Source organism: Acanthochromis polyacanthus, chromosome 15 (assembly GCF_021347895.1).
Source record: "Acanthochromis polyacanthus isolate Apoly-LR-REF ecotype Palm Island chromosome 15, KAUST_Apoly_ChrSc, whole genome shotgun sequence".
Classification (NCBI taxonomy): domain Eukaryota; kingdom Metazoa; phylum Chordata; class Actinopteri; family Pomacentridae; genus Acanthochromis; species Acanthochromis polyacanthus.
In genome coordinates, this window is record NC_067127.1 from 13,731,983 (window position 1) to 13,745,034 (window position 13,052).

At 43.9% G+C, this 13,052-nt stretch overlaps 1 protein-coding gene across 3 annotated transcripts in view; it reads right to left on the reverse strand.

Moving 5' to 3' along the window:
• slc35f3b (solute carrier family 35 member F3b) overlaps positions 1-13,052 on the reverse strand; it is a 54,898-nt gene that overhangs the window by 10,034 nt on the left and 31,812 nt on the right. For 2 of the 3 annotated variants that reach the window (XM_051959772.1, XM_022195396.2), the window contains exon 3: positions 1,781-2,120. In XM_051959772.1, the coding sequence (XP_051815732.1) occupies positions 1,781-2,120 (340 nt within the window). Of the gene's footprint in view, positions 1-1,780; positions 2,121-11,577; positions 12,161-13,052 lie in introns of those variants that run through there. The other variant, XM_022195397.2, reaches the window with a different exon arrangement.

Here is a 13,052-nt window from a genome sequence, read left to right on the forward strand (position 1 = left end):
ATCTTTAATGTATAATTTTGCTTTGCAATAAAACTGACTTCTTCAGTGGGAGGCTATTTTTGCTTATTCAAACTTAACTTATGCTATATTTGTGACCCCTATTGACTTCAGAGAAAAAGGAAGAAAGAAAAGATAAAATTGAAGTCTGAGGGATAAAAATAAGGTCATCAGACTTCAATTTTATATATTTATTTTCCCTTTCTCCCTGGGGTCACCAGAGGTCATAAGTATAGAATAACCTGAGACAAGTTTGAAAAAGCAAAACTGATCTGATGACTCCTCAGCTTGTTTTGAGACCAAATTGTGGGTTGTACCTGTATAAAGTAGAACCACGAAACTGTTTATTGGTAGAGAAAACACTTTTCTTCAAGCTCACTCAATGACAGCAGTGCAGTAGTTCGCACTGTTCCAGGTTTAAGCCTCCTTCTATGTGGGTTTTCTCGGGTGCTCCAGCTTCTTTCCACAGTTCACAGACATGCATTGTAGGTTAACTGGTGATTCTATATGTGGAGGTGTGAGTGTGCACGGTCTGACTGTTAGTGTCAGCCCTGCAATGGACTCTCGATCTGTTCGGCTTGTACCTTTTCTCTTGCCAGTTGTCACCACTAGCCCAGCACGACAGCATTACAGGGTAAAGCAGGTATAGCTAATGGATGCACTGCATTCTGGCCTGCAGAAGCTGCTGCAATTTGGTTTTCTTTTTGTCCTGTGAAACTGCTGCAGACAGAAAACAACCCTCTTCAATAGTTGTTCACATATGCTATTCATATTTTCTCAGTCATTTCTGTTCTGGAGCTGCACAGTGTCTTGTGGTTAGCACTGTAGCCTCACAGCTCGAAGATCCCTGGTTCGCGTCCTGGCTTGGGATCTTCCTGTTTGGAGTTTGTTTGTTCTCCCTGTGTATGTGTGTTTTCTCACCGGGTTAGATACAGAACCCTGAGATGCAGACGAGCATGGCAAAAGCATGACGACATCTAATATAGCAATCCTTAAGAAAATGCCAAGGTGATCTGACCAGAGTGAAAACAGCACTTATATGTTGAACAGTGTTTTTGTAGAATGTCTTCTTGTTTTGTTTTTGTACTGTCCTGTTAATGTAAATTAAGCGGAATGGTGCAGTGAAAAAGAATTTCCCCACTGGGACAATAAAGTCTAGTGTAAGTTCTCCGGATTCCTCCCACAGTCCAAAGTCAATTGGTAATTCTAAATTGTCCGTAGGTGTCAATGTGAGTTTGCTTGTTTGTCTCTATGTGTAGTCCTGTGATAGACTGGTGACCTATCCAAGCAGTACCCTGTCTTCGCCCGAGTCAGCTGGGATGGGCTCCAGCCCCCCCGACCCTAATGAGGATTAAGCGGTGTATAATAATGAATGGATGGATGGAACGTGGTGTCTCTATTTGGCCTGTTAGCCACAAAAAATAAGAAGAAACACACATTTAGCATTAAAATGAACAAAAAAACACTGCCAAATAATTGTTTATTTTCACCAGTGTCTTATGGTCCCAGGGAGCACTGTTAAGTAGAACCCTACACTGTGAAATCCACATCACTCTCCCCATAATAATGCTATTATTGATCCCTGACTCTGGAATCGCCTCCCACAAGGTCTTAAACAAGCCATATCAAAACCCACTTGTTTACCTTACTTCTTTGCTCTTCTTTTCCCTTCTCATTTTTCATCCTGTAAATCCCTTTGTAACTTCTGTTTTGACAGGTGCCTACATGAGTAAAGTCTGCTTGCTCTGCTTGTGTTGTCCTGATGCAGTGATAGTCTCCTCACCTGAATCTCTGCCTGGGCGTTTGCCTCTCCGGACTTTTGCACAAGTGGCCGATGTAGTAGAGGGGGAAGAAGAGGCAGTTCCAGCTGGTGGCGAACCAGGTGAGGGTGAAGGGTGCGTCGAACTGCTTGAAGGTGAGCTTGGCCAGCTGGGTGGAGCCTGCCCAGGACGAGCACACGCACATCACCATGGCGACTCCCCACAGAGCCTTCCGAACCTGGACGGTTGTTACTCTGATGCAGCAGTGGAGCCTCCTTCTGTTGGTGCCGGACTCTGCTCCTCCTGCAACGGCCGACTGTGCGTCTGCGGTGCCCACCACATTCTCTCTGGTGCGGTCTTCTCCTATAGATGGACACAGTCATATTAGTTTGACTGAAAAGAAAATCACAAGGAAATTTTTCTCATTTTTGAACCAGCTATCCCATTAAACCGTCAGATTCAAGCAGGTTTAAGACTAAAACAAACCATACTTGCTCCCTTTCTCTAATGCTGTTTAGAAAATATCTCAGTAGCATCACATGTGTACATTTAATAGCTTTTGCACTGAGTCAGAGCTGAGGCAAGTGTTTCCGAATGACTTCAGGTCACATGTGTCTTGTCAGCTATTCCAGCTAAAAATAGCTGCTTTCGTGGTTTAATTGAACTTGAAGGTAATCAATCAGACATCTGAGTTAAAAATGTGGTGATCAAGTGTGACAGGCGGCAGCCAAACAGAGGACAAAAGGGGGCAGATCTGATATCCAATCCAAGACGACCTCCTCTCCACCTACAGTGGCTTGTGTGTTTGCCCGAGTGCACAAAGGCAAGCACAGCGACAACTTTTCTCTTCCTCCCGTCAAAATCTGATAGCCTCCATACCTCTTCAATAACGCGGGAATTGAAGCAAAGCGTGGACCTGCCATTTTCTGTCCCACTCACACCCACTCTGTGTTTCAAAAGTGACTCACTCACCAAGGTCATTTTGCTCCCTTGAGTTATTACACTTACTTGAGGATACATCGAGTGTTGTCTCCTCTAAACAGTGCAGTTAGAGCCGTCTAATCATGTGTGAAAGGACAAAATTTAATAAGCTGAAATGCAACATTCAAGATGGTTCACCAATTGTTCAGGTCCTCTGAGTGGACATTTATTCTGCAGATAATGATAGTTACATTATTCATACAGCGGCTTTCCATTTAGGCAGATTATCTGCCTCCTTTTATCACCAAGTGTCATCAGCTTTGACCCAAAGAGACCCTGCAGCTATACTTTCAGCACTTAGAATAAAACTGCAAGGCCATGGCTTTGTAACCAGAGCGACAAGAATAAAAACTGGAAACAACAACCCTGCCGCACAGTATGCTTCAAGCATCTTCTATAGCTTTGTACTTTCCAAAAAAGTTAAAAAAAAAATTAAAAAAAAGGGATCCCCCTGATGGTGTTTCCAGAGGTAATGATTTGCTGCAGGGAGACTTTTGCCAATTCATCTGCACTGTATGCTGCTGACTAGAATACAGATCACACTTCAAAAGATCTCAGTGAGACAAGAATAAATCTAACTTAAGGTGGAGTTACACTGCAAAAATATTACTGTGCGGCACCAACAGGACACTGTACTCTCTTCTATTATGTATGTTACTTTATGGTCATATGTCTACCACATGCAACATTTTCTGTCTGTATATTAATATGATCTGTATAGTCAATGGAACACCCATCTTCTGATATGTGACTTGCTTGAAAGAGCTGTATAAGGGGGACTCATTCTTCCTGGAAGAGCTGCCTCTGACCTAGCCAGGTGGTCTCATCATATCTCAGATTAACTTCCCTGATGACTATCGCCTCTAATGCAAATGCCCCGGCTTCCCCAGGCTATCTACCGCATATACAAGAGAGCCGCGTTCTGTTTATCTATTGCAAACAAAAAAGAAGTGATGCAATTAAGCTGACATTATGCCGCACTGTTTGAGCATCCTGAACAATGTTCCCTGCTGCTGCAGGAGCACTTGACAGTTCTGACAGGCCACTGGCAAATTTGGCTGCAATGAAAGATGATTCAAGATCATTGTCTGTTATTGCGATGAAATGATGAATCAGCAAAGACCGAAAAAAGATGCAGCCACACATGGATGTCGATCAAAGTCTTGGGCACAAGGGTGAGAATTAAGTTTCTCTATTCTGAGATCTAAGCCTCTTTGTCTTGTTCTGAAGGTCATCTCTTGTTTACACTGGCCAGTTTTTGTCCTTCCTGGGCCTTGGTCCCACATCCCGTGGTTATGGCCACTTCTCCGTACTGCACCACAGTTTAATCTTCCAAATGCAGCGATGGGCCAAGCCAATCAGCCCCCAGGAGGAGCCCCAGCTAGGCACTTCCAGCTTTGCACACTTAGTGAAGTGTCATGACAACATTAGAGATATTGCACAGCCCACACTGAAATAAAGCTGTTACCATGATACTCAAATGTAATATTCTATCTGAAACACAGCCGGTAAGACATATAATCAAAGCTGCTGTGATTAAAAGCTGAGACATTAATGTATATTCATTTGTAACTGAAGCACAATGGCAACACACTTCTTTTACACTTAGACGGACGGTGACAAATGATACAGTATCAGCCTCGACTGCCAGTGATGAACAATACGGAGCGTGGCTGAACTCATCAGTGTGAGGGAGGTGGGTCAGTGGAGTGGCTGCGCAAGATAGAAAAGCTCCTCCGCTAATGACATTTGAAGCCATTATTACCATGAAGGAAACACTAAGGAAGAGTCTTCTGTAATGGCTAAATGATTAAGTGAAAGCTCTCAACCTTATCAGTTGTCTCACCTTATCATAATCAAACATCAACTATCAAGGTCACCAAGAAACAGCATGCAATGCAATCATAAGCTTATACAGTGTATTATCTTAACTATTTTTTTATCAATCTCAGTGTTTTGCACACTAGAACAGATTTAGATTAGTTTTACTTGTAGATTGCTGCATTAGCAATGATGCTTAATTTAACACGACATGAAAATATCTCTATTCATCCAACCCATTCTGTGTCCAAATGTGCTTAAATGAAGCCTAACAGGCATCTGTGAAATCACTGGAGACAGGACGAAAGTGTTTGTAGGAGCAGCTCTTGATCCACTCTGACAGCTGTGTATGGCTTCTCCTTGTTGCCTCCTCAAATGTTCATCCTGACCCTGCAGTTGGACTGAGGCATGCGAACACTATTGGATTTAGCATGCACAGGTGAAGGTGGTCTCCGGAGTAGAGAATGTGTTCATAAAAAGTAATGTCATGACAGCTGAAGCATCCATTGATACAAAGCATAGCATCTGAGCCCTGATGGGACTTGCTCAATTAACATTTAAGAAGAAAAATGCACATATTTTGTGAACATCTGTGGATACGTCAAACTTGACTAAAGCCACACGTCAGCCTTTTTCTCATGGGCTCATTTGTTTGGATTTTAGCTCACTGAGCTTTTCATAGATTAGGTATTGAATAGACGCCACACTCCCAATAGAGCCAAAGCACTCCAATGGATGAAGAGATTTATCCTTCCATTAACTAGCCAGTTTTCCAGCTTTTCTTCTATCTCAATCCACGCTTCCCTGCTTCCAAACCAGCCTCTTCCCCACTTGTGCTCTCCTCCCTCCCCCTGCAGTCTCTGCAGTGCAGATCTCTCCTGCTGATAGCTGCAAATCCCAAACGTGCCAGCAGAGCCCTGCTCCACTGCCTGCTCTCACACTTCACAGAACCTGGCCGTGACAGGCCAAGAAAGCCCCGCTATGTCCCTCTGCTGCTCCCTGAATAGGCCACCGCCCACACTATTCGCTGCTCTCTGCTGCCTTGCCCCCCGCCCCTCTCCACCCCACCAGCACCACCCCGAGCAAGATCCTCGCTGGCAGCAGTGCCGATAGCATCAGGCACGCGCTGGTTTGCAAAAGTGGCCGTGCAACTGTCGGGGAAGCGCTTCACTGGGACCTCAGCTAAGTGGGAGACATGGAGGTAAGAGAGAGTTTTGTCTGTCGGGCTGTTTGGCAACACCTCCGTGGGAGTGAGAGTGCACTGCAGCGCTGTGCCTCAGTGATTCAAGAGGGTAAACAGATCAATCACCCATACACACTTCAGACGAACACATCTCCTTGTCTTACTGTCTGCTGGATCTGCTCGGTGACGAATATGAATCGACTAGTGTAACTTACTCATGCTGTCATAATCAAACATTATGGTGTGCAGTCCTTGTACGGCTGCTTTCAGAGTTTCTATCCCATAAATCATTTCCTTAAAGGTTGAGTCAAGGTTGAGGGCAGAAATCTCCATTCTCAACTAGATTTATGTGCCATTCGTGACAAATATGTTGGGTGTTTTTGCAATTTCTGTGAACTGACCCTTTAATTTGACCTTTACAAATGTAAAACAAGAAAAAACTGCAAAATCACTGAGCTTGTTTCTGGCTGTCACACAGTATCAATCATTGAATCGATACCTTAATAAAAATAAATCCTTCAGTCCCATGATGACTTATTTGATTTGTCATTTCTGTTATGTAAGACGGTCTTTAAAAGAAGTTGCCCACATTTGTTTGAAATGGAAGGCAAGTTCTAGGATCTTTATGAATTATAAATTAGAGATGTCTAAATCCAAATGGGTGGTAGTTTTATTATAGCAGAACGACAGGCAGCACACAGACAGAAAGCAGTCACTGTCTTTGTGATCTCAGTGTCAGACAGTGGGAGTCTGTGATACTTGACTGTGACAGCTTGGCCTGACCAAGCTGTCAGTCAGAGGCCTTTTAACACATCAGAGCAGGCTCATCTGACAAGCATGTCCCACTCAATAACACAGCAGAGAGACGGGCGGAAAACACACCCTGCTGCGTCAAAAAAGCTGATAGGTAGGGCAACATGGGCTGAGGGGACAAAAGGCCCAGAAGGGCAGACAAAGGTGGGACAGCTGTTACTGATCCCACTCTCCTTCATCCTCAACCGGTTTCTCCTTCAACCTCAAAGGACAACGGAGCGACTTCCTCACCGAGTAGCAAACTTGTTGTTTGTCTCTGCCTCGACCTGCCCAGCTGGTTCAACAGATGCTCATGATACAGGTCAATGCTGCGGCCCCCCGATGCCTCATTGGTTAGTGACACAACAAAACGTTGCGTGCAAGCAAGCAGAGTGTGATTGAATGTGTCGTGCAGCAGAGTAATAGCATTCATCATTTTTTTGGCCCCTGTTACACTGCCTAACAGCACAACTCCCACCTCCAGTGTGGAAGCGTCCCTCCCTCTCTCTCTCTCTCTTGCAGTCCCTTATACCAGCGTGATGTACCTGCAGTTTAACAGACTGGCAAAAGGCCCAGCACTTTCCGCGACAGATCAATATTTAAAAGACTGGCCACAGCGTCCCTGTTGAAGTAATGGATAGGCAACCACCGCAGGTGTACACCGAGTGTCTGCCCAAACAGCGGTTTTACTCCCTCCCTGCACCCCAAAACCACTGATAACAGGGGCTCTTCGGGACTTACATAAACCTGAGTTATGGCTTTGCCATTTAAAAAAAAAACATTTTAACCATCCCACTATGTTCCTGCTGTAAACTGACATCACAATTTGATCACTGATGTATCTTTTTAATGGCAACAACAGAAAAAAATTATGTTTATGAAACAACTGCCGACTCTGTCATTTTTACAGATTAAACGCAACGAAGCAAACAGCACACATTTTTGCTGACGCCATTTCCAAGTTGGTCACAAATACTACAACTGCTGCAACAATGGACAAAGTATATATATATTTTTTAATTTAGCTTGTTCAATTATTTGTTATTATTATCCTTTTCCCACAAGAACTGCAACATTTAGTGGCGGTATTACACATTTGGAGAAGACGAGCAATTTTCCTGCAGACTGACAAAAGCTTTTGAATCAACTCCTTCAATTTAGGATTAAGCTTAGCGCTTCTGCGTTACACATTTCTGTAAAGGATTTTGCTTGAAGATGAAACACTACTACACTGTCACAGAAAGCATTTTCTTATACAAATACAAGTGTGATATTCAGCAAAGAAGTCTGGCCACAAACAGTGATTAATCACCAAATTCAATGAAGTCTGATTTATTACAATGGAACTGACAGCCTTTTCTCTCTCTCGCTACACACACACACACACTGCATTTAATAAATGTAAGGGAAAAGCCTTAATAAAATAAAAGCCCTGTCATTGTGTATTCATTGCACACTTATCAAGGCCTGTTTCGCTGGCTCTTAAAATGAATTTAGCGAGGAGACGCCTCACTTTTACTCCTCTGACAACATTCAAAGTCAACTCCAATTAAGCTCAAAGGATGAAAGCAAGACCCAACATTTTAATGGAGCTCAGGAAGGGAAACTCCAAAATTAAAGCCATCAGTGCTCCTGCTGCTGGTTAAGCGTATGCACACGTATGTATGTTTGACCTCTACTTTGGCAGATCCAGTCTCATCTCCACACTGATGCTGCTGCTGTTTACACAGAACCTGAATGTGCTTTTACATACAAATAAGACGCATACAAACGAGCACAAGACGCAAGATTGTATTGATGTCCTCTGTGAATGTGCTTGAATGTTTAACATTGATGATGACTTAGGTTTTAGTGGGGGAGGTTTTGTCTTGAATTTGGTTAATAAGGTTATAATCTCTGCCTCATATTTCACTAAGATAAAGATGATTCTTCTACATTCCGCACAAAGAGCAGAGAAAATTAACCAAAGTTACATCCACACAAAGCAGTTGGTTCAATACTTGGCTTCCCTTCAGTTCTAAAAACATCTTTACGGTCTGGGATCAGAGGGAACAAAGCAAACTGCTGATACAGTCACAAAAAAGAAGGTTAATTTAAGAAACATGGAGATTTGTCATCGCACTATGAAGCACTTTGACACAGGTCCAACACTACTATGAACAAGGTAATTATCTGTCCATTCTGACCTAAGGCTCTACTTGTGTGTGTATGGTAACTTATGGCTGAGGTGCATGGAGCCCTTGGGAATGGTTCAGTGTGCCCGGAATAGTAGCTGCTGAACTATAGCCGGCTTCCTGGGGGACGTATGTACACTAAATTACTCTCAAAAGATGCCTGTTCTGTTTCAAAGCGTGTAATTAAATTATAGAGATTAAAGAGTCTTTTATGAACTTCTTACCCCTGACAACACAGGAACAACACAGACGCTCCCCGAAGACACCATCACCAGAAATACATTTAAACGGAAATCAATAATTATCGTCTATGGGCCGATGGTTGGGTGGATTTGTCACAGGAGCACAACAACAACACGGGGAAAGCAGTAAATGTTCCAGATGAAGACAGTGAATCAAACTCGGGGCTGCAGGAGACAGCAATATGTACCTGGAATGGACTCCTGTGGTGTTAAAAAGCAAAATCGACCGACACTGAAGGAACTAAGAATGACTCGGGGGAATGTTTCCTCATTGATAGATTGTTTTGTGACTTGCCTCAGGATGACAACTGTACCACTAAGATCGATGTGAGCACACAATGGTTACTGTCTGACCTTAAAGCACAGAATGTGACTGTGCCTAAAGAAATGTTGGTGATCATGTAGTGACAGAACCATCTGTAGGAAAACTGGAATTTCATGTTCAAAATCTGACAACAAACACACGGACTCCAGGATTTGGTTACATGAAACTGAATATGCCACAACATCTCCTCAGTGTTTTGTCTCACAAACACGATGTGGATGTTAACTGGACACAAAATTGAAGGAAAAAAGAAAGATCAGTGAGGATCCCAAAGTGAAAAAAAAAAAACTCTGACAGTTGGGTGCAGGTTGTTAGTGGGGAGAACAGAGGTTTCGGAGCTGCTGTTACATAAGCAGCAGAGACTCTGAAAAGCTGTGTGTTGATCCGCTGTGGCCCCCTGTGATTCCATCCTCCTTCAAAGCAGCTGCTGAAACAAGGAGCCGAACGCTCACATCATAAACTTTACAGCCTCGACTCCCCTCAAACAATCCACAATACTGTATCGCTGCCGGCTCGAAAACACACAAACACACTTAATCTTTACCCCAAACAACACCACGTTGTCTCACAGCACAGCTTTTAAATCTGGACACAGAAGCGTGACAACTAACAGCCCACCACCTCAGTTATTCTGTTTCGAGCTGACATGCACACTAATAAGCTTAAAATCTACGATAATCCAGCGGCGGCGGCGATTATTTCGAGGTTATCCTGGATGCCTCACAGTTTAAAGAGCACAGGCGAGATTGACACATTTCTGCAGTGTCCATGTAAAACTGCACGGAAGTTCCTCATTCATATTCCAGCAGTTGGTCGACTCATAAATTATGATTAATGAAGCATTCTCAGATATTTTTCACAGTAATACCCCACACTGTTGTGAAATCCCAGACAACAGCATAGACGGGGAGTAAAGCTTCACTGACAAGTCTTAGTCAGCACGCCATTTATCTCAAGTTTTGGCTGCCAACACCACTGCATAACGGAATGACAAGTAAACAGCTCCACAAGTATCCACGCCATTGTATTCATAGTTCACATATGTACCGAATATAGCCTGAAAACAGCTTGTTTTTAGAGGCCGCGCTGATATTTTTGGAGAACTACACACAAGATGATCAGCTGCCTTCAGGGTTCATGTAAGCTACTCTACTGCACTGCACAAAGTACAGCTGCCAGCAAGCTATAACACAAAGCCGATCAAACAATGACTTCATCTCTAAGTCGTCATAACCTCCGAGGACCGTTTCCACGTAGCCGGATGTGCGAATCTGTCATTTTGATCATCTAAAACAGCTATTTGTTAATTGAGGTGCTCGTAGTGTTCTGTTCAGCTGTGAAATCTGCAGCCAGTTCTGCTGTGTTCTGTTCCTCTGCCAAACACTGAGATATTCAGCAGCTGAGGGGGAGATTAAAAAATGCATAACATCTCTTCTTTGCACAAGCGTGAGGGGAAGAGCAGAACATCAGAGGAGGCATTACTGTACAGGCAGGAGGTATGACAGGACTCGTTCAAGACATCATCAGGGCAGGAGGGATGTTGGGGATGATTTGGAAATGATGCAGCAGCACACAGCATCAAAACACACACAAAAGGAGTCAAAGAGGTGTTATCTCTTAATGATACCAATTGTGCTCCTGCAGATCAAAGGGACTGTCAGACCAGACAGGGGGGAGACCCATCATGAAGCCACTTAAAGAGGCAGACTGGGGCATCATCCACCTGGGAGCATCACTGCTGGGGTTCGTGTCCCAGCTTCTGGTAGCGCCATGCTCGGGCATATTTTTTTTTTTAGCAATGATGGGTGGAGGGCGGAGATGGGGAATCCCTGCTGCAATAACAACTTAAGACCCTCCCTATGGACCAGTACATTTAGCACAGTGGTGATCAGGCCACTGTGAGTCGCTTATTGTCGATGATGCGTCAAGAACACAGTTGAACATATTCCTGATTCATATCGGATTTATTTTTCAGCATTACAACACGGCAGGAGGAAACAAACACAATGCATCAGACATCACTTGTATGCAGAAAATGGATAAAGCATGATGGTGCACGAATATTACATCACAGATCTGAAGTTGCGCGTTTGATTGATCCATTTTGCGCGCAGTATAGGATTCGCCAAAGTTGATCCATGTCTTTAAAAAAAAAACAATAAAAAAATCGTGAGTGGATTTTAGACGAACATTTCAGGCATTTCAAGTCATGTCTCCGTTTATTCTCATGCTGAGCCACCAGCAGCCCCAGTGCGCGGGGAGGGTGCCAGGCGGTCTGAACGGACAAGGAAACTCTCCCTACCTTCCACTTTGGTGAGGGTGAGCACCGGACTGTTGCAGGCGGACAGCGGGGCAACCCTTGCGGAGTGTTTCTTCATGATGATGAGCTCGGATGGGCTGAGCTCCAAGCCGCTTCGACTACATCCCTGAAGCTGATTTGGTGCAGACACCAGACCTCTTGACGGGACCCTTGACGCTTCTAGAGCCGCTCTCCTCCCGCTCTCATCCCCCTCGCATCCATCCAACTCCCCGTTGCTGATGCTTTTTTGTCTGTCGTCTCCCCCCACCCCCTGCCTCCTGTCGCCTCCTTCCCGCCCCAAATCTGCCGTATCCAGTGCGCCCTGGCCGCTCTCTCTCCTTTCCACGTACACTTTGGGCAATTGCTGCAATTCGCCCACGTCACGCGTTAATCAGAACCACGTCCCACCACCTCCAACCACTTCGTCCTGGAGCCCCGGCTGGCCTCACAGACCACCCTCTCCCTCCCTCCCTCCTCGCCTCCCCTCCCGCATGGGACTGAGAGGACGGAGACCTGGGAAACTCTGCGCGATGGATGGCACATATTGGCAGCGACTCAGCCGAGGTGGGAGGGAGGTGTGTGTGCTGTGGGGGGTGTTTAGCCCATAAACACCCCGACTGGAGCAATTTGTGGCGAATTAAATTACAAAGCAAACCAACTAATCCTTTTTTTTTTTAATATCTGGTGAATCACATGGAATCCTCACAATTAAGCTCATTAAGCTCCCCAGACACAACTTTGTAATCCAGTCTCCTGATCGCATTTTTTTTTTTCATATTTATGTTGCAGATTTTTTATCCATTAGGGCTTTAATCAGAATTTCAGTGGTGTGTTCTCCATTAAGGTTATTCCAATATGCTGATGTTCTGCACAGTAATTGCGTTAAAGTGCTGGTTATGAGCTGAAAATATCCTCAAGGTGATCCTGTTCTTCACACGCATTAATGGCACAGTTTGGTGTTTACAGAGTGTTAAAGTGTTGGTGTGAGAAATGATTCACAAGATCAAGTTAGCCTTATGCAATCAGTGAGCAGGAAATGACAAGCACAAGGTTTCTACAGTGATTGTTCTCCTCTTAATCTTTTCCTGATTGTGTGCTAATGACAACATTCAATAAGCTGCACTCAAATAAATCACCTCCAGTTGAGTAATAAATCATTTCTCGTTCATTCTGCTTTTGTTTGGCATTCTTTTGCATAAACGTGTGTTCCATATTTTTAAAAAATGAACAATTACAGTACAGTTGAGTTCAACATATGAAGATCAGGATAATGACTCACAGTAAATAAAGTCTATTTAATTGCATATGTTTAATTGCATATCGTTCTTATGGCATTATTAGCAGCATAATTAATGTAGAAAGTATCATGAATATGCCAAGACTTTTGTTCTCCAGAGCATTCGGTCTGTTTGTTCAGCCTAATTGTCAGGATTTGCAATTTAATGCACAGTGTGTTCAATTAACACACAGAGATTAGG